Source organism: Lontra canadensis, unplaced genomic scaffold, assembly GCF_010015895.1.
Source record: "Lontra canadensis isolate GAN:19392208 unplaced genomic scaffold, GSC_riverotter_1.0 scaffold8, whole genome shotgun sequence".
NCBI classification, from domain to species: domain Eukaryota; kingdom Metazoa; phylum Chordata; class Mammalia; order Carnivora; family Mustelidae; genus Lontra; species Lontra canadensis.
The window spans coordinates 4,489,398-4,510,435 of record NW_022631002.1 but is presented as its reverse complement, the minus strand read 5'-3'; the positions used below and the strand labels follow the sequence as shown (position 1 = coordinate 4,510,435).

Sequence of the window (21,038 nt, the reverse complement as noted above, 5' to 3'; positions counted from 1 at the left end):
TTTGGCTGAAATCTTCATTTGAGTACAGTTAAACAGGCTTCCTCTGTGCAGGACTTGTCAGAACATTTAATATGGGATGAGAATTGGAGGACTCTGCAAGACAGGGCTTCCAGAGCCTTGAACCTAGATTTCTTTGGCCACAGGAGCCTTCTCCCAGATGCATCTTACGGAACTGGGATTCCAGGAGCTCTCCAGCCCAGGGCAGTCCCTCCTCTCTCAGTGAGGGAACCAGGGCCCGGAAAGGGTCCCTTGGCATGTGCCCCCAGCACGGCCCACCACCGCGTCTCCGTTCGGAGGCTGCTGCCTGCACCTTCCCCAGTGTGGGTGGCATTCTGGGGCTTAGTCTCCTCCGAGGAAGGACATAGTCCTCTCCACGTTGTAGGCATCGGGGTGCGGGACCCCAGGGCGAGGGTGGGGACACGGAGGGCTGTCCCAGGAGTCCTGAGAGCTCCAGGACCCGGCAGGCAGGCAGGCAGGCATGCCCTGGGGGAAGCCCATGCGCATTATGGGCCCCTCTCTTCTGTCCCTTTCCCTCCCTTCTCCCAGCCCCTGGCCTGGCCCAGTCCTTCCTGTCCCGTATGCTCATGACATGGGCAGCAGAGTGGGGGAGAGGGAGTGAGCGGTGGTGAGGTCAGAAGAGTTGCCGGTGGGGTTCCCTGCTCCATCCTTGGGAGGGAAGCGTCCTTGACCTCATGCGTGAAGCAGGGCTCGCAGGGCTTGCGTGGATGATGACAGACGAGGCACAGCGGGCAGCCCGGGGCCATGCACGCTGAGGCGGGGGAGGGCGGATGGGACGGGGACAGGCCTGACCTGAGTCTCCCTCCTTCTCTCTGCAGCCACGTGGACACCAAGGAGCTATGTGGTAGGTGCCCAGCTCTGCAGGGACCAGGACTGGGGTGGTGGGATGGGACTCTGGGGAGCACTGAGGGCACAGGTGGGATGCATGGGAGGCCCCGTGAGGGTGGGGTCCTCCTCCTTTGCCCCTGACCTTTGCTTTGCCTTCCTTCAGATTACTTTGTGGACCACATGGGCGATTATGAGGACGTCTTGGCCTCCTTGGAGACCTTGAACCACTCTGTCCTGAAGGCGATGGGCTACACCAAGAAGGTCATGGGGTGTGGGTGGCTCCTGGGGCTCCGGGGTCTGGGATTTCCTGCAGAGCATCCTCAGCCAAGGGGCCTGGACTTGGGATGCTGAGCTCTGGGTGGGTCTGGCTCTGGGTTGGGCTTTCCTGGGGGCTCCCAGAGGGAGCTGGTGGAGGTGGGTGGAGCGGCGTGGTGAACGGCCTGGTCCTGCGGTGTCTGGAGTGGAGCATGAGGCCGTTTCCTGGAGTTGGCGCGTGGTCTGGGTACGCGGCGCTAGAAAGGGAGCAGCGGCCTCCCGCAGCCCTCCAGCGCCCTCGGACAGGAGAGGGACCTGAAAGTCTCCCGCCCTCCTGCAGCAGGGTTATGGGATGGCAGGGGAGGGGAAAGGCACAGGTTCCTGCATCTGTGCTTGGCTGAGGGCTTGCGCAGTGTCCAGTGTGAGCACCCTGTCTGGGCGGCAGGACCGCTCGGAGTGTTGGGAGCAAGCCCAGTGCAGGGACCCCTGCATGTCCCAGAGAGTGGTCTCTCCAGCACCTCTGCCCACAGTGCTGTCACCTCCTCGCGTGCCCTGGAGGAGGATAGGAGGCAGGGAGCAGGGGCCGGGTTGGGGGCTGGGCGTCGTGCTGTTGAAGCTCAGGGGCAGAAGCAGCCCGTCCCCCAGCCTCGGGGTCTGCACCCCACTGGGCCGGGGGCTGCTGGAAGGGCAGGCATCAGAGAAGGGGTGCCCTGGGCTTGTGAAGGACCCACACTGGCCAGCCCTGGGGTGGCCACTGTCACACGGTCACCAGTCCCATCTTGTAGCTCTGCAAACGGGTTCTGAAGAGGGAACGCTGCAGAGTCCACCAGATGGCCGTAGCTGCGGGCTCAGCGAGGGGGTGCTGAGGCAGGGACCTGGCGGGAGGTACGGAGCACGGCCCTGGACTCCGGGCCCACCTGGGGGGTGACAGGAGGGCCAGTTGGTCCCAAGGGGGTGCAGCCCACTGAGCGAGGCGTGCAGGGAGGGAGTGGGGCGTGGAATGTGGTAAGGGACACGTAGACCAGACTGAAGGACGCCCAGGCCAGTCCCTTCCCCCGGCGAGCCTCAGTTTCTCCATCTGTGGAATGTAGTGTTCCCCTTCCAGTCTTCAGGGGGTTGAATGAAGTAAGGTCTCCCAGCCGCTTAGCATGGGGCCTGGCACAGAGCAGAGGTGACTGTCCTAGCATTAAGGCTCCTGTCATCTGCCTGGACAGAAGCAAGACGAATTCTGTACGTTTTTTCCCCGTGGTTCTCGGTTCCTGTCCTGTGTATCGGAGAATCCCTTTCCTCCTCTCCGTCTCAGAAAAGCCGGGCTTGGTCCTGAGCCTCCATGTACCCATGTCGCGCGCCTCTCCTCCCGCCCGGCTGTCTGAGTCTGGTCTTAGAGCCTGTCGTAAATACCGTGTAGGAGCCGTTGCCTGTCGTCGCCTGGATTTGGGGTGGACATTCTGAATGTGGTGGGCGGGCAGTGGGTTTGCAGGGGAGCGTGGAAAGAGCCCAGACCCTGGGATCCCTGCCCGGACCCGGGGTAGCTGCCCAGCTCCGCGCCTGATGGGCCGGGAGACGCGCCCCACGTGCCCCCACGGGACCCCTCGGGGATGGAGCCGCCTCCCGGCGAGGCCGCCTCAGGTGTCTCCCACGTGCTCGCTCCCTTCTGGGTCTGCCCATAACGCTGCCACGGGGACCTCAGTCTCCGTCAAGGAGGGGACTCGAGCATCTACCAGTAGGACTTGGACCGGTTCTCGAGAGTCTGGTCTGGGAAGCCAGGCACACGGGATCTCGGGGCGGCCTTCTGGGCGTTTCCAGCGGAGCTGGTGACGGCTGGTGGTGGCAGGAGCAGCGGGCATTTCTTTTTCTGGCTGGTTTTCGAACCAATTTTTGCTGATAGCCGTGCAGCTCGTGGTCCTCTGGGATGCCTCCCCTGCGTCCGTGTCGATCCGTGTGGACCTCTGGCTTCCGGGGCTGCGGGGTCCCGGTGTGAGCTGGGACCTGGTGCACTTGGCTTCTCGGTTCCTGGGGTGCGTCCTGCTGCCTTTCCTTCCCCCTGATTCAGCGGCCGCGTCAGGCTTCCTCTTGTGGCTCGTGATTTTCAAGTGTGTTTCTCCAGTATTTCTCCACTAATGACAATATTAATACCAGCTCTGTTTTTAGAATCCTCTTCAGTTTGTTAAAAAATTTATATGTATTTTTGCCTTCCCTTCGTTACATGTCGTCTTAGGAGGTCGTAGTGAGTCTTTTAAATTTCCTTCGGATGGCGTGAGTCTCCTTCGGCTCTTGGCGGGTGGATTCTATTCTTGGGGTGTCTTCTGCCGAACATTCCTGCGCTCCCTGGGAGAAACCCCAGCGGGCGCCTGGACCCTCTGTCACAGCACTGAGCTCTCGCTTGGTCTCCCTTGGAAATTGCGGCTGGACCTTGATCTGGGGATGAATTGTGGGTTTGGAAGATCTTGTGTGTGAATCTGCTTCTCCACCACGGAATCCTTTTTTAATTCAAAAATAGAAGGAACTTATCCAGGAGGCTGGGGTCAAGGTCCGACTTGGGGCAGGGGAGGGGGGGAGTAAATTCATAGACCTTTGAGGTCATCCTGGTTCCAGTGAAACATTTGACTTTTTGTGTCCCTTTTAGTGCCGTTTCAAATAAAACTGTCATGGACACGTTCAGCTTCGCGATCGGTCATGCATAGTATGTTGATGATTTTTTTTATTAATAGACAATGTATTATTTGCTCCAGGGGTACAGGTCTGCGAATCATCAGTCTTACACAGTTCACAGCACTCACCATAGCACATGCCATCCCCAGTGTCCACCACCCAGTCACCCCATCCCTCACCCCCAACCCCCAGCAACCCTCAGTTTGTTTCCTGAGATTAAGAGTCTCATGGTTTGTCTCCCTCCCGATCCCATTTTCTTTCTTTAATTCCCTCCCTACCTCCCAAACCCCCAATTCTGCCTCTCAAATTCCGTATATCAGGGAGATCATATGATAATTGTCTTTCTCTGATGGACTTACTTCACTCAGCATAATACCCTCTAGTTCCATCCACGTTGTCGCAAATGGCGAGATTTTGTTTCTTTTGATGGCTGCATAGTATTCTTTATCCATTCATCTGTTGATGGACATCTAGGTTCTTTCCATAGTTTGGCTATTGTGGACATTGCTGCTATGAACATTCAGGAGCACGTGCCCCTTCGGATCCCTACGTTTGTATCTTTAGGGTAAATACCCAGTAGTGCGATTGCTGGATCATAGGGTAGCTCTATTGTCAACTTTTTGAGGAACCTCCATGCTGTTTTCCAGAGTGGCTGCACCAGCTTGCATTCCCACCAACAGTGTAGGAGGGTCCCCCTTTCTCCACATCCTTGCCAACTTCTGCTATTTCCTGACTTGTTAATTTTAGCCATTCTGACGGTGTGAGGTGGTATCTCACTGTGGTTTGTTGTGGTTTTTTTTAATATTTTATTTATTTATTTGACAGAGATCACAAGTAGGCAGAGAGGCAGGCAGAGAGAGAGAGAAGAGAAAGCAGGCTCCCTGCCAAGCAGAGAGCCCAATGCGGGACTCGATCCCAGGACCCTGAGACCATGACCTGAGCCGAAGGCAGAGGCTTATTAACCCACTGAGCCACCCAGGTGCCCCCTCACTGTGGTTTTGATTTGTAGTTCCCTGATGCCGAGCAACGTGGAGCACTTTTTCATTTGTCTGTTGGCCATCTGGATGTCTTCTTTGCAAAAATGTCTGTTCATGTCCTCTGCCCATTTCTTGATTGGATTATTTGTTCTTTGAATGTTGAGTTTGAGAAGTTCTTTTTTTTTTAACTCTTTTTTTTTTTAAGATTTTATTTATTTACTTGACAGACAGAGATCACAAGGAGGCAGAGAGGCAGGCAGAGAGAGAGGAGGAAGCAGGCTCCCCGCTAAGCAGAGAGCACTATGTGGTGCTCAATCCCAGGACCCTGGGATCATGACCTAGGCCGAAGGTAGAGGCTTTAACCCACTGAGCCACCCAGGTGCCCCAGAGTTTGAGAAGTTCTTTAGAGATTTTGGATACTAGCCCTTTATCTGATATGTCATTTGCAAATATCTTCTCCCAGTCTCCGTTGTCTTTTGGTTTTGTTAACTGTTTCCTTTGCTGTGCAGATCCTTTTGATCTTGATGAAATCCCAATGTTCATTTTGCCCTTGCTTCCCTTGCCTTTGGCGATGTTTCTAGGAAGAAGCTGCTGCAGCTGAGGTCAAAGAGGTTGCTGCCTGTGCTCTCCTCAAGGATTTTGATGGATTCCTTTCTCACATTGAGGTCCTTCATCCATTTTGAGTCTATTTTTATATGTGGTGTCAGGAAATGGTCCAGTTTCGTTCTTCTGCACGTGGCTGTCCAATTTTCCCAACACCATTTGTTGAAGAGACTTTTTTTCCATTGGACATTCTTTCCTGCCTTGTCGAAGATTAGTTGACCATGGAGTTGAGGGTCTATTTCTGGACTCTCTCTTCTGTTCCATTGATCTATGTGTCTGTTTTTGTGGTAGTACCATACTGTCTTGATGATGACAGCTTTGTAATAGAGCTTGAGGTCTGGAATTGTGATGCCACCAACTTTGGTTTTCTTTTTCAACATTCCTCTGGCTATTCGGGTCTTTTCTGGTTCCATATAAATTTTAGGATTATTGGTTCCATTTCTTTGAAAAAATTGATGATATTTTGATAGGAATGGCATTAAATATGTAGATTGCTCTAGGTAGCATAGACATTTTCAAACTATTTGTTCCTCCAATCCATGATCATGGAAGGTGTTTCCATTTCTTTGTGTCTTCCTCAATTTCTTTCATGAGTACTTTATAGTTTTCTGAGTACAGGTTCTTTGCCTCTTTGATTAGGTTTATTCCTAAGTATCTTATGGTTTGGGGTGCAACTGTAAATGGGATTTACTCCTTAATTTCTCTTTCTTCTGTCTTGTTGTTGGTGTACAGAAATGCAACTGATTCTGTGTATTGATTTTATATCCTGACACTTTACTGAATTCCTATATGAGTTCTAGCAGATTTGAGGGGAGTCTCTTGGGTTTTCCACATAAAGTATCATATCATGTTGATGATTTTTTAAAAAAATCTAAAATCTTCTTTGACCCCAAACAGGAAGTTGATGGAGATTGAATTCAACAACACATATGCTTCTGTAGCTCTAGTCTTATTTTAATGTTTGTCCTGTTGGGCTACGTTTTGAAAACTTCTGTTCGCCAGATTTACCTGTTTTTTTTTTTAAACATTTTATTAGTTATTTTAGAAAGAGAGCATGTGAGCAACCAGTTGGGGAGAGGCAGAGGGAGAAGGAAAGAGAAACTCCAGCAAACTCCCCACGGAGCACAGAGCCTGACTTGGGGCTCCTTCCCGATCCCGCCACCCTGAGATCACGACCTGAGCCAAAATCAAGAGTCAGACTCTCAACCACCTGGGCCACCCCGGTGCCCCCAGCTTTGCCCCAGATGCCCAGCCCCTCGACACATGTCTTTCCGTTTCCCCATACGGTTCCTGCTGTAGCTATGGTTTCCAGCCTTCTCTCCTCCATCCTGTGTCCGCGGGCTGGTGGTCACTGCTCTTTTCCGCGGGGGAAGAGCAGGGCTTCCATTCTTCTGATGATCTGGCTGGACGTCTTAAACCTTGACCTTGGATGTTTTCCCTGCAGCTGGGATTCTCGGGATTCGGGATTCGGGATTCTCTCGTGGGGAGGCACCTCCTCCCTGACTCTCCCCGGGCCTCTGCCACATCCCTGCTCATCCCAGGCTCCCCCATGCGGTCACCGTGCGGGGATGGAAGTGAGTAGCCCCGGTTTGCCCGCCGCTCTCACACCGTGTGATTTCCAAGTGATACGGTGCTTGAGCTGTTTTGATAATGACCTCATGGGTGCTCAAGTGGAAGATGGGGATCATCCTTTCCAGAACGGGAAATCGGAAAATGGCTGTCCCTTCTGTGTTAGGACATGTGTGTTACTAAGACTCGTTGTAAAGAGGGCAAACCGTGTCTCTCGTACAAATGAAAAATGCATGCAGTCCCTCATTTTGGTCAACCCCAAGATTTTTATTTATATTAGAGATGCTAATAACATCACTGCACCACTCCTTTTTTTTTTTAAGATTTTATTTATTTATTCGACACAGAGAGATCACAAGTAGGCAGAGAGGCAGACAGAGAGAGGAGGAAGCAGGCTCCCCGCTGAGCAGAGACCCTGATCGATGCAGGGCTCGATCCCGGGACCCTGGGACCATGACCTGAGCTGAAGGCAGAGGCTTAACCCACTGAGCCACCCAGGCGCCCCTCCTTTTCTTTTTCTTTTCTTTTTTTTTTTTTTTAAGATATTATTATTTATTTATTTGAGAGTGAGAGAGACTGAATGAGCAGGGAGAAAAGGAGAGGGAGAAGCAGGCTCTCCGCTGAGCAAGGAGCCCAGCTCGGGACTCGATCCCAGGACCTGGGGCACACGACCTGAGCTAAAGGCAGACGCTTAACAGCTGAGCCACCCAGGCCTCCCCTCACCGTCACTCCTTAAGTTTTGGTTTCAAAGTTGAGAAAATCACTTAAAGCAATAAGGCTTTTTTTTTTGGTCTCCAGATAGGAATTTTCTTCAATAATTTTAATCTCAGAAATAACAGAAATCACATTTCTCATTTACAATTACTTGGGTCGCATATACAGTTTTTCATACCAAATCTTTATATGATTTACCATGTTGTCTCTATTTAATTAAAAGGGTACTCATAATTTAATTTTGAGCTACTTCAAAGTAGTGACTGAATAATCAAAATTAAGAATTAATTTTGTTACTCATCTTAGCTTCCTACTTTCTGTATCATTAGTATGAATATTGAAAAGACTCAGGCATTAAGGTGAGAACCGGTAAGAGGTCACAGCTAGCTCAAAGGAAAATTCAGAGAGCACACGCCATGTAGAGAAATGACCAGGAATTCTGGAATGACTTTGTGAATAAATGCAGAGTTGGCCCCTGTCCCCAGGGACAGGGACAGTCCCTTGCACTCTGCCAGACAGAATTCATGTGTGCTTCTGTAGATGAGAATTCTTTGCAGTATCGTCTCTATTCTACGTTCTACAGAGTGTCAAGAGTCACTCTAAAACAAAGGAAGACTTAGCACAGAGGTACTAGACAGGAGACCCAGTAAGAAGCTTTCTTGTCCAATGTGAACACTTTCACATTTTCCTGACAATGCTCTTTCCATTCCTGTTTCTTTTTCTTCTTTTTTTCAAGATTTTATTTATTTATTTGATAGATCACAAGTAGGCAGAGAGGCAGGCAGAGATCTCGGGGGAACCAGGCTCCCCGCTGAGCAGAGAGCCCTATGCGGGGCTCAATCCGAGGACCCTGAGATCATGACCTGAGCCAAAGGCACAGGCTTAACCCACTGAGCCCCCCAGGCACCCCTCCATTCCTGGTTCTTATTGTCCAATTTATCTGTCCTCTGAGACAGTGATGAGCTAATTTGTCACGCCGAATGATTTAATCTCTGTATTTTTAATGTGTTCCCTTACTATATTTTTAGCTGTGTTGTTTGACGCATATAGATTTCTGTTATGTTTTTATTATATAAGTGGTACAGGTTCAATGTCCAAAATTTAGGAAATACAGAAAAGTATGAAGAAGAATTTCAAATCGTTTCTGACTCACACCGTCCTCACCGCTGTTAATCATGTTAGTTTATTACCTTATTACCTCTGAGCCTTTTTTGTTCCCCTGTGACTTTCTTCAATATACTTAATATCGTTCTGTGCACAAAAACTTGTTTTTTTGCCTTTTTCCATCTAATATTTTAGCAAATACTTTCCCCATGTTATTAAAACTGTCCAGGAGCATCTTTTTAAATATTCATATTTAAAGGTACTTACTGTTCTGCTCTTTGGGGCATATTAGAGTATTACCAGGTTTTTCTATTACAAATAGTACTGTAACCTTGGGACATAAACATTTACGCACAGTTTGCAGGATTTCTTAAGGATGGGTGATCAAAAGTGAAATGACTGGGTCAAAGCTTATGAGCAGTCCCCGGCTTGGGTATAGAGCAGAATTGCTTTAGGAAGTGGCTGCGTCACTCTGAGACCCCATCGCCATGTTTGTTTGTTTGTTTATTTATTTATTTATTTTTAAGATTTTATTTATTTGTGAGAGAGAGAAAGAAAGCACAAGCAGGCGGAGCAGCACGCAGAGGGAGAAGCAGGGTCCCTGCTGAGCAGGGAGCCCGATGCAGGACTCCATCCCAGAACCCTGGGATCGTGACCCTAGCAGCAGACAGATGCTCAACCCACTGAGCCCCCCAGCACCCCTCCACGGCCGTGCTAATAGCCATTTTCTCACCCATTGCATGAAGGTTCAATAGAGCCCTGCCCTTGCTCTGCTAGATTTTGCCGTTATATCCTGACCCTTCTAACCTGTGGAATACCGTGTCTCTAAATCCCATCCTCGAGTGATACCACGACTTGTCCTGCTCATCTGACCAAATTTGGTGGCAGGATTTTTTTTGCACAGGCTTGACGTCGTTCATCTTCTGCTGCCGTTTTGGTTCAGAAGTGCCTCTGTGTGGCTCTCATTTCAAGTCTGGGACTGTGTGCTTACAAGAGGGAACTCAGGGTGCTTGCTTGCTTGCTTTCTTGCTTTCTTTTTTTTTTTTTCTTAAAGATTTTATTTATTTATTTGACAGATCACAAGCAGGCAGAGAGGCAGGCAGAGAGAGAGAGGAGGAAGCAGGCTTCCTGCTGAGCAGAGAGCCCGACGTGGGGCTCGATCCCAGGCCCCTGGGATCATGACCTGAGCCAAAGGCAGAGGCTTTAATCCACTAAGCCACCCAGGCGCCCCACTTGTGCCCTCTTTATTGACATAATCCAGGGGGATCAAAATGAAGCGATGATGAATATTTATTTCCTGGCCTCTCTAACTTTAAATTTAATTGGACCATCACTGCTGCTACTTCTCACGACTTCCCTGATCACGAGTTCTTTCTCTGATTCGACCCTGGGTATTTCGAGGGGAAATTCCGAGGCGTGGCTGGCTGGAAAGGCGCTCATCTGGTAGCATTTCAGAGATATGCCGATTTCTGTGTCATGTGTCCGCCCCGTACAGAATTTCCAGATCTGATTCTTTCCTTCTGGAATCTGTGGATTTGGTGTCTTGGCTGAGGCATCGGTGGCGGTGGAGGAGAGATCTGTAAAGGCTGCATTTTCACCCCTTTGGAAGATAACTGGTCTTTCTGGAATTCAGCTAGCCACTTCACTCCTGGATCTTTGCAACCTCAGCCACAGATCTAGGTGCTTCTAACACACTTGCTGCAGCTCATTTTTCTGCCTGATGGTTTCTAGCGGGTTTTCTGTCTTTGCATGTAAGTTCTTACCCCATTATATCTTCGTCCGGGGCCCGCTGATCCCTGGATTGAGAGCGCTTTCCGCCGTTGCGGGGGAAGGTAATCAGTCACTGAAACGCTTTAGGGGACCAGAGAGAGAGCCTTATCTACCTTCTGCCACAGAGTCATTCTCTGTCAGGGCTTGTCGCCAGTGTTGGCACAGGCCATCCCCCTCCACACACCTCCCTGCGTGTGCCCGCCCCTGCTCCCTTCACTCCCCACGCCTGCCTCTGTTTCCCTCTCTGTCTCTAGCCATGCTTCCCTTGTGCACTCATTGCTAATTGATTTGCAGTCAGAGTGACAGATGGCTTAATTTGCTGTCCTTGAGAGCCCTGTCATCCCTCGCCTTGCGGGGACTGGGCGGAATTCCACGGTGCGGGCAGCTGCCTCCGGAAGGTGGGTCTTGGCTGAGGAGGCGCGAGAGGCGCACGCGTTCTGGGGACCAGCGTCCCCAACCCGGTGCCCTTTGATCCCTTATCATCCTTGAGTGACCCGGCTAAGCCAGACCTTCTCAGTTCCACCGTCAGCCCAGGAAGCCAGGGGCTCTCCTCTGCATCCAGGGGCCTTGAGAAATGTCTTTGCGGCTGACTCTTGACAGAAGGGGCAATTGCGTCTCCCGCCACAGAGCAAAATCTGTGGAAACCCTCTTCCTCCTCCTCTCCCCACAGTGCTCTCCTCGTGGCCTCAGAGTCTCTGTCTCCCGGTTCCCCCCATACTCCCTGCTGCCCCCTCCTTCTGAGATGGAGTCTCTGGTCTTTCCCTGAGAGGGGCCTATTGAACCTCTCTGGTCGCTCTTGAGTCTTCTTCCGTTTCTCTGAGGAGCACACGGAGGCCCGGGAGCCCAAGGAATCATCCTCGGAGGAGGGCGGGGGATGGGTTCCGGGCATTATTCTTCCCTGTCAGCAAGAACATCAGGAACACCACCGGCAGTGAGCACGCTCATCCCTGCTGGCCCTCACAGCGTCATCTTCACGACACTGTCCTCGTGCTCTTATCACCATCACTGCCACCACCATCACCGTCACCACCGCCACTACTGCCACCATATGGTCACTGCCATCATCTTCATCACCATCCGCACCACCACCGTCACCACCACCATCACCATCATCACTACCATCATCACCGTCATTGTCACTGCCATCTTCGTCACCACCACCACTGTCACCATCACCATCACCACCATCAGTAACACCACCATATCACCACCACCACCACCAATACCATTATCATCACCACCATCAACATCATCATGACCACCACCACCACATCACCATCATCACCATCATTGTTATCACTGCCACCATCACCGTCATTGTCACTGCCATCTTCGTCACCACCATCACCACCAATATCCCTGTCTTCACCGTTACCACCAGTATCGTCACCATCATCATCCATGTTACCAGTGTCAGCTTCATCTTTATCACAGCAGCTGCTGGTCACTGAGCACTTGCTTTGGGACAGGCACGGCCCTGAGCGTGTTGTCCTTCAGTCCTCCAGATGACCTTGTGAGATAGATGCTAGGGTGTCTCCTGTCATCGTCCCAGAGGGGAGGAGCCAGTGCATGGTGAAGCCAGGGCTCCGGCCTCATCTCCAAATCCATAGCCTGTGTCCTGACGCAGGAGCTCTACTGTCCCCCAGATGCAGGTGGCCCTGGGGTCCCCATTTCCTCCTGCGAGGCGGACACCAACCCCTGGTGCCCCCCCAGCTCTGTGCCAGACCCCACCCCTAAGTTCCTTCAGTAACCCCTCTCCCATCTGTGCCCCTTCCCTCCACAGGTGTACGAGGGCGGGAGCAACGTGGACCAGTTTGTGACACGCTTCCTTCTGAAGGAGACGGCCAATCAGATCCAGTCGCTGCTGAGCTCTGTGGAGAGCGCCGTGGAGGCCATAGAGGAGCAGACCAGCCAGATCCGGTGTGTCCCGGGCCTCCCTGGGTCCCCTGGGGCCGTGTCGCCCATGCCCACGGCATCTGCTGCTTGCTGGGGCCACGTGTGTGCTTGGGGGCTGGGGGGCCTTGGGCAAGGGGCTGCACCTCTCTGTGCCTCTATTTCCCCACCTGGAAAGTGGGGGCGATTCGATCCCTGCCTCTTCAGCGACGTGAGCGTGGAATGAGGCGCTGTCCGCGCAGAGCACGGGGTTTGCGTACGGGACCCGCATGCGCTGTGTACACACGCGCGGAGTTAAGACCGTTTCCGAGAGCCTGACCTGTGTGCCACGTCCCTGGACCCCTCACTTAGGTTGTTCCCTAGGACTGTTCTATGATTTGCCTCGTTTTTGAAACCCGGAGGTAAATTCCGGAAACTACGTGGTCGCCATCACTGGAGAAGCTTCCGTGAACCGTCGGTGACGGAGCTCGAAAACCAGGCCCCTGGGATGCAGGGAAGCCCAAGGCCTACCCTCCCCTCTGTCTGTTAGAAGGGGAGACCCGGGTCTCAGAGGCCTCAGAGAAAGAGTAGCAGCCCCAAACCCCCGACTTTCTTTAAGGGAAGAGAAGTGCAGTGATTTCAGGCTGCGTTTGCATGTCAAAGTCAGGGATGAGCGTCTGTGTGGGGAAGGTGGCCCAGGGTCCAGAGAGGAGTCACTCTCCTTCCCCTGGGGGCCAGGAGCCCTCACATTTGCCATCCCAAGTTGAGACACACCCCCATTTCCAGAACAGCCGATGCATCTGGTGTGGAGGAGACATAAAGACAAACAGTGGAGAGGAGCCACAGTGGCTCACCGGGGCCAGGCTGTCGGTGGCCGTCCTGTGGGGAGTTCGAGCACGTGATGTGTGGCTGGTGAGGGCTGGTCCCAGCTAGATAGGATTGCAAAAGCTGCTCAGGGACGCTGTTCCCCAAATGTGTGTGCTCTGGGCCCCTGTGGGCACAGCACCTGGGAAATGTCAAGTGCAAGTGCCCGGCCCCTGCCCATCGCCCCTGCCCGTGCCTGCTGCATTGGAGTCCGGGGTTGCTGAGCCCACCGCTCTGCCTCCATCCGTGCTCAGCCCTGTGACTGGATGGGTCCCCAGAGCTCTGGAGGCTGACATGGAGTTTCCCTTCATTTCTGGGTCAGTGTCTGGATTCAAAGCTGCGTGTTGTCTCCCGCGGTAGGACAGGTGTTGGTGGGTGCTGTCGGGGGCTGATTCCCTGCTCTGTGCATGTCCCATCTTGTGTCACCAGCCCCATCCTGGGACTTCCTTTGGGACCTTGGTGGCAGAGGAAACCGTTTGTGAGGTTCATCTCGCATCTGGGGAGGCACATCTCCACATGCACTCCCCCACCTCGAACCATCCCGAATCTCCACTAATTCGCCCCCATGTGGCAGGTCCCCTTCGGCTCCCCTGTGCAGGTGCCAGCTACCGGTTCCCAGCCCGGGGCCCCTGCGGGACTCCCCTGGTGCGCATTTGTGGTGTGACAGCCACGCTGAATTTGCTGCTGGTTTGTGGAGCGTCAGGATGGACACCTCAAAGACTCCATCCGCCTTTCCCCTTCCGGAAGACTTGGGGTGGCCCTGCGTTACAGGGGGCATGGCTTGTGGAACTCTCAGGATCACAGGAGACAAAGTTTGGAATGTCCCAAGGCAGGAGGAGGCCCGGGACAGGGCGTTTTGGCCGCGTGCCCAGGGGTGTGTGTGCATCTCGGTGTATTTGCGGGTGTGGGGTGAGTGTCCTGGCATCTCTGCATGTGGGTGTTTGGCCACTCCCCGAGCATTGGTCAAGCCCACACTCCTGGGCCAGACACTGTTGGTGATGAGCCGCGTGTGCCCATCAGGGTGTGCCAGGGCTCTGTGCCTCTGTGCATCGTTGTGCATGGGGCGGTGGACAGGGACGGGACATGGGGCCTGGCTGAGGGCAGGAGCACTGATTTTTCTGTGCTGGTCTGTGCCCTCTCCGGACTCTGTCTTAGGGCTCCCGTTTTCAGAGAGGGGGCCTGTCGAGCTGGTACAGACCCAGGCTTCCTCCGCCTGACCCCAGAGAAGCAGGGAGAAGAAGCTGTCACTTCTGCTGTGGGGTGGGAGCCTGGCTCAGTGTCAACCCTGGAATGGACCCCGGCTCCCCTGGGCACAGACCCAGGGCTGGGTCATCGTAGAATGCCTGCCAGCTGTGTGGTCTTGCAGAAGGCACCTGTCTGTGGGCCTCCTTTACTCCTCAGGCAACCAAGGCCATTATGGCAGTCTCACGGGAATGGGACCCTACCGGGTCACCTGTGCGCATTTCTGCTCACAAAGGGTGCTTAGTGTTTGTTCAAGTGGCCAGGGTCCTGCGGCCTCCGTCATCAGTGTGTTTCCTCCACTCCAGCTGCAGACAGAACCACAGCAAAGCCAGCCACGGCGTGGTGGAGACCTGGTCCGGAAGCGCTGTGCCCCCCCACGCCCCCAGCGCCAAGCTGGGGGCCACAGAACAAGGGAAGAGCCTTCCATCTGGTGAGAGAGTGGCACCCTGGGGTGGGGGACTCTGGCGGTGGCCCAGATACAGCCTGGGCCTCCAGATGGGACTGGGAGGGCTGAGAGCGCCTCACACTTCCCACAATCAGCATCTTTGTTTCTTTTCCTTAGTCTCTGCAGACCCCAAGGAAGAGGGCCTGGAAGCCCAGATTAGCCGCTTGGCAGAGCTGATAGGACGGCTGGAGAGTAAGGTAAGCCCACCCTGCCGTCACCCTCTCCCCTGCATCCAGTGAGTGTAGGGTCAGGCCTGGAGTTCAGACAGGAGCCAGGGACCTTGGGCCAAGGGGGATGGGGGAACAGAGAACAAGACTAGGGGAAATGTGTCCCTTGTACCGGCCCGAGGAGAGGTGCTAGGGGAGAGGGGGAGCTGTCACAGGGCTGGGGGCAGCCGGGAGGGGCGTCTCAGGGAGCAGGAAGGAGTCAGTAGGGGCCCAGATGGCCAGGCAACAAGGCTTCCTGTGGCTTTGCTGGAAGGTGGGCCTGGCCTGGGCAGGTGATGGCAAAAGGCGGTAGGTGAGGGATGGCAACATCACAGAGGCGATTAGAAACATTCCAATGACCCAAGGCATTCATGACCTCTTTCAAATATGGTTCAGTACGTCCACGGGTAATTAAAAAAAAAGCGCAGTCTACAGAATCCTGTCTTCCGAGAACATTTCACCACTCAGTAGGTCCTCACAGTACAACCCACAGGAGCCGTCACGGGTACCTCAGGCAGGGCTTTGAGCCTGCAAGTCTCGTATGAGGCTGTGGGTGAGGCTGATGTCCCCTGAGGCCACTTAGCAGCTGTGTGACCCTGGGCCAGTGACGTCCCCTCTCTGAGCCCCAGACTCAGAAATATTCAGAGTAGTCCTCCCCCCAGCCTTGTTGTGAGGATCAAAGAAAATGAGGTCTTAACGCCTCCTCCGGAGCGCCTCCCCTGGAGCCTGCCGTGCGGTGAGCATCTACTCTGAGCGGTTGTTGGCCGTCGTTACTGGATGTTCTGACACCAAAACCCGGACGCACGTGTCTGCTTGGGGGACCCCAGGTAGCCGCTCCCCGCGAGCTCAGCGGTTACAGCCATTGTACGTGTCTCCTAAGTCTCTGGATTTTTCACATCTTTGGCAAAAGGGCAAAAAAGTACTTTGCTGGGTTTTGGGGTGAGGAGGGACCCGCGGGGGCAGAGCTCCCCGCGCAGGGGGAGGCCGAGGCCAGACCCGCCGGAGGGGAGCCTGAGGGCGGAGGCGGCGGTCCACCTGCAGGGCGGAGGCCGAGGTGGGATCCCCCTCCCGGGAAAGCCTGCCGAGTGGGCGCGGTGGGAACGGCTCGGCAGGACCCTGAGGCCCGGTTGCCATAACAACTCGGCGGCGCCTCCGGAGGGAGGTGGTTTGAAGCTTATTTTTAGCGCCCGCCCGGTCGCCTTAACAACCAGCTGGCTGGAGACCTCGGAGCACCTGGGTGTCCTGGAGACGGGGCGGGGCCCCTCCTGCCGGCCCCTGATTGGTCCAGGCCGCCAGCAGGAGCCAATCTGGGGTCGGCAGGGGGCCCCGCCCTCTGCGTGCCCGCCTGCGCCTGGCCGCTGTGCCTGGGTGGGACGGATGGGGTGCTGGAGGGGGAGGGGCAGACGTGGTGCCTCCGCACCCCCGCCTCCAGGAGCCCGCCTTGGCGTTGTAAGGTGAGGGGCCAGGCACACCTTGGGCACCTGTAAAGCTCCTTGCAGCCCCGCGTTTCTGAGAAGTCCGCACCTTCTGCAGGACGGGCTGCAGAAATGAGGCCATTTGGGGCACAGGCCTAAGGGGACATCCTGGAGAATTTCGGAGGTGGTGACCGCACAGATCACAGGCCCGACTACCACTGGCTGTTCTCCTGAGTAGCTGATATGTCTCACAGTTGTGTGTCCTCCACACAAGAGGAAGGACCCCGTGTCTGTGACACTGCGGGAGACACGGGCCGTCCCGTGGAGGATGGACAAGAGCAGGCGCAGAGATGGCCTTAGTGGGGTGCGCAAGTTGGAGAGGAATCAGGAGTCTGTGGGTCGGGAGGTGAGAGACCCTGGCTTCGAACCGTCTCCACCAGTCACAAGTTTCGTGGCCTTCGGAGCCAGGGTTCTGGGCTCTGAAACAGCAGGAGCATGCTTTGGGTTCTGTGTTCTAGACCCCCGCACCGCGTCGTGAGCCGTGTGCACGCGGTTCCTGCTTTCTTGGGGCTCCTGGGGGGCGGGGGCGGTGTCTTCCTCAGACGGTCACGACGGTTCAGCAAGATGGGTTTGTAAAGCATCTAGTTCAAGGCCTGCGGGAGGCCAGGGTGATAGACCAGCCCGTGGAGAGCGTTAGATTCACGAGGCGTCGGGGGTTAGGACTCAGGGTGATTGGTATGTTGATGGGGAACCTCAGGGCTTTGCCAGCAGCTGTGGCAAAAACCCAGCATCTTGGATTGAGTCTCAAGCCCCCATGGCTGCATGTCCCCAGAGGACCCTCCCCTGCTGGCAGAATGCCCCCTGGGTAGATCTGGTTGCGCTCTGTGCCTCCCAGTGCTCCCACGTGCCAAGGCCAGAAGGGCTCTCGGCCGCTGTGCAGTCTGTCGCCCAGCCTGGCTTCCCAGCTCCCCTCAGAGCCAGCACTGTGTATGGACCGAGCTCCATCTAGCTGCCTGGGGACTCCAGAGCCCCTGGAACCATGGGGTGGGGAAGCTGGAGCTCTTGGATGGCACTCAATGTGGTAGTCCTGGAGGCCTCCTTAGGGGAGGTGGCCTTTGTCTCCAACACATCTTTGTATGTTTTGGTTTCAGACCCTTTGGTTTGATCTTCAGCAGCGCCTCTCGGATGAAGAAGGCACCAACATGGTGAGGCCTGGTCCCATCCCGCACCCTCCTGCGGCCCCATCCCTGCTGAAGCCCGGCCTTGAAGCTGGCAGCTCCGTGTCCTTGACACCCCCGCCCCGGCACCACCACCAGGGGAGATGCGGCCCCAGCTCCTGGTCACCCAGCCCTCCCAGAGGTGTTTTTTTGTTCAGAAACAGTTTGGCTCAGAGCAAAGTGACAATCACAGTGACAGAAACACTGAAGCAGGCACGAATTGTGCTGGGCCTGGGGATGTTGCTCTCGGACCAGAGTGCCTTGCAGGCGGCTCCTAACGTCCCTAGAGCCTCTGTGAACACCCTTCTCAGGCATCCCGCGTTGGCGGGGCTGCTGTCAGCTTGGGGCCCTTCAGTCCTCGCTCCCGTTAGCCCGTTTTCCCGTGTAAGCGCGAAGGGCGCGTGTGTTCCTGTGAGGTTTCTCTGGTTTTACGTTGGCCGAGTTATCTGAGCTCTCTGCGGGAGGGTCTGGGGAGGCCAGGTCTTGGGCTGTGCCCCGGGGGCAGGAGGGGTCCCAGGAGGACAGAGGGGCCGAGGGGCGCAGCCGGCCCGCGGGCACCCACCCTCACCCCTCTCCGTGGCCCCCAGCACCTGCAGCTGGTCCGGCAGGAGATGGCCGTGTGCCCCGAACAGCTGAGCGAGTTCGTGGACTCCCTGCGCCAGTACCTCCGCGGCACTGCTGGGGCCGGGAGCTGCTTCCAGTGAGTGGGGCTGGGGCTGGAGGGCTGGGCTCCCCCGAGGTCAGACCGTGCCCCAGGGAGGCCCCTGGGCTTCCGGCTTTGCCCCAATGCATAGAGTGGCCGGGACTCCGGCTCCTAGGCTTCCACTTCGTCGTTGTCCCTGGGGTTGCTGGAGGGGACGGTAGAGGAGGGGATGTGCGGGGCTTACTGGGCCAGTGGCCGGGGCAGCCTGTATTCCCTCCGAGTGCGTGGCCACCCCCTGGGGCCTCACCCTCTGCTCCCTGCTGCAGCCTTGGCTTTGCTGGTGGCACTGTGTGAGGGCTGCGGCCCGGGCCCCCGGGCTCTCACATGCCTGGTCTCGTGCCCACCGGGGAGCAGCCTCTTTCCCTGCTTCTATCCGGTGCAGTTAGGGCTGGGATTGCTGGGAACTGCACAGGGAATGCCACCCCTGGCAGAGAACTCTCCTCCTAGGGGATGCTTGGGGTTCTGTTCTGCGGAGCTGGGAGAAAGCGGCAGGCCAGAGAGCAGCTGGGAGGGGGGCCAGATCAGGATGGGGCTGGAGAGGGCAGAATCTGAGCACCTCGCCCCCTCCCCGCCGGGGGGTCAGCCACACTCGGGTAGGCAGCCCCCTGCCTCTGCCCCTGGCCCCAGGTACAATCAGCCCTACTGAAGGGGAGGAATGGGGCCTGGCAGGCCCCGGACCCCACGCAGGCCTTCCCCCAGCCACTGTTGGGCCCTTTCCAACTCACAAGAGTGTTTTAAGGATTAAGTGAAACCATTCTAGAGGAGAGCGTGGCCAGAGAAAGATGCTTTTATTTTTAAAGGTAAGGTTTTTAAATGAATAGAAACCCTTTTAAAGTATCATTGTTTTGTAATTCATTTGGTGAGTATCCTTGGCTTCTGAAGGGCTGGGCCCTGTGGTGGGGGCGGAGGGACACCCCGGAACCAAACAGGAGAGCAGGTGCTGGGGGCCCTCCCACCTCCTGCCAGTCTCCGGCGGAGTGGGGGGGGCCTGCCTTGAGGGGGACAGTCGGATAGCCCCCTAACTGGTGCTTCTCTTTTAGCATTGCAGCCGTGAGGCTGGCTGACGGCTTCACCTTCGTGGTCTACGAGTTCTGGGAGACGGAGGAGGAGTGGAGGAGGTGAGCAGGCCTCGAGCCCAGGCAGTCCCCCACCTCAGCACCCCTGGAGGGGAGGGCAGGGTCTTGATGAGCACCCGTCCATGTGGCATCGGCCCACAGGGTTCTGGCTTTTGGGCCGACTGGGGCCCTAACTGCCCTAACCAGCTGGGCTCCGAACCCAGGTCCCTGGCCAGCCTGGAAGCCGAGGCGAAGTCTGTTGCCGTCTGAGAACTGTGACTCCAGGGACTCAAACCCCAGCAAGTTCTCGGATTAAGAACACCCAGTGGGAACCTGGGTGGCTCAGCTGGTTAAGGACACCCCGAGGGAGGCGGGAGCCCAGACTGCCCCTCTCTGCTCCAAGGCCATAGCATGCAGTGGCCCTGAGGCTGGGCCTTGTTTCTTTAAACACCTATTGTGGCTGAGGCCCTCAATAGGAAAGCCCCCCAACCCCGCAGAGCCAGGATTAGAGATCTGCACCCCCCACTCCCAGGCTGGAGGCTCCCCCAGCCCCCAGCGCACCCCCTGTCCTCATCCTGCAGGCACCTGCAGAGCCCCGTGTGCAAGGCGTTCCGGCACGTCAAGGTGGACACGCTGAGTCAGCCTGAGGCCCTCTCCAGGATCCTGGTGCCAGGTAGATGGAAGGGGGTGTGCAGCGGGTCCTAGAAGCCGGAGCCCAAGGGTGTGAGAGTTAGGCTAGTCCCCGAGAGGGGACCGGCCCGAGACGGAAAGAACCCTGCAGCCTCTTGAGCCCAGAGGGCGCTGTAGCAGGGGCAGGGCCTGGAGGCGGGGAGGTGCTTCCCGGGCCTCCGGGACAGGACGAAGGGGCTGCCCTTGCCAACCGCCTGCTCTGCTCCTTGTCTCTGTCCCGCCTCACAGCTGCTTGGTGTACTGTGGGCCGCGACTGACCACGTCCCTGAGGCCTTTGGATCCGCCTGCCCACTCTTTTCTAGAAACTCTGGTACACAAGTTGTCTTCTCACTGTACTGAAGACAAGAATGTATTCTCCCTGTTTGCCGCGAAGGAGCAGCCCCGTCCCCAAACCCCCGCCCTCCCTTAGCGGCTGCCCTGGCTGGGCAACAGCAGCCACAGGCAGGCGTCCTGGGACCAGCACATCCCCCAGCCCAGTGGCCACGCATGACCCCCCCCACCCCCAGCCTCATGGGCCTGGAGGACACCCTGCCAGGTAGGAGCCGCGCCCCTGTAGTGCCCCACTCGGCCCGGGCCCCGCCGCGTCCGACCGGAGCGCCCCTGTAGCCAGTGCCCGCGTGGCAGTCCGGCACCAATAAACGCGGGTTGGGAACGGCGGCGTGCTGGTTTTCTTTCGAATTTTCTAGCGGACGGCCGCGGGATGCACAAAGTAGTCACGGTGCGTGGGGCCCCTTACGAGCCGTGAAACCTTGACCCCATCACCCCAAAGTCTGTTTCCTTACCTGGGACACGGAGCTGATGGGCCTGCGGTGCGTCTGACGGACGAGGCCGCGCCCGCG

General features: G+C 55.9%; 1 protein-coding gene across 5 annotated transcripts in view; it reads left to right on the top strand.

Moving 5' to 3' along the window:
- NECAB2 (N-terminal EF-hand calcium binding protein 2) overlaps positions 1 to 20,494 on the top strand; it is a 29,565-nt gene extending 9,071 nt beyond the window's left edge. For 4 of the 5 annotated variants that reach the window (XM_032853860.1, XM_032853862.1, XM_032853865.1 and 1 more), the window contains 10 exons: positions 837 to 862; positions 1,010 to 1,107; positions 12,274 to 12,410; positions 14,774 to 14,898; positions 15,031 to 15,110; positions 17,686 to 17,739; positions 18,339 to 18,451; positions 19,495 to 19,572; positions 20,091 to 20,182; positions 20,428 to 20,494. In XM_032853860.1, coding sequence (XP_032709751.1) covers positions 837 to 862; positions 1,010 to 1,107; positions 12,274 to 12,410; positions 14,774 to 14,898; positions 15,031 to 15,110; positions 17,686 to 17,739; positions 18,339 to 18,451; positions 19,495 to 19,572; positions 20,091 to 20,182; positions 20,428 to 20,456 — 832 coding nt within the window. In that variant the 3' untranslated portion in view covers positions 20,457 to 20,494. Of the gene's footprint in view, positions 1 to 836; positions 863 to 1,009; positions 1,108 to 12,273; positions 12,411 to 14,773; positions 14,899 to 15,030; positions 15,111 to 17,685; positions 17,740 to 18,338; positions 18,452 to 19,081; positions 19,116 to 19,494; positions 19,573 to 20,090; positions 20,183 to 20,427 lie in introns of those variants that run through there. The other variant, XM_032853863.1, reaches the window with a different exon arrangement.
- Positions 20,495 to 21,038: the final 544 nt, after the last annotated feature.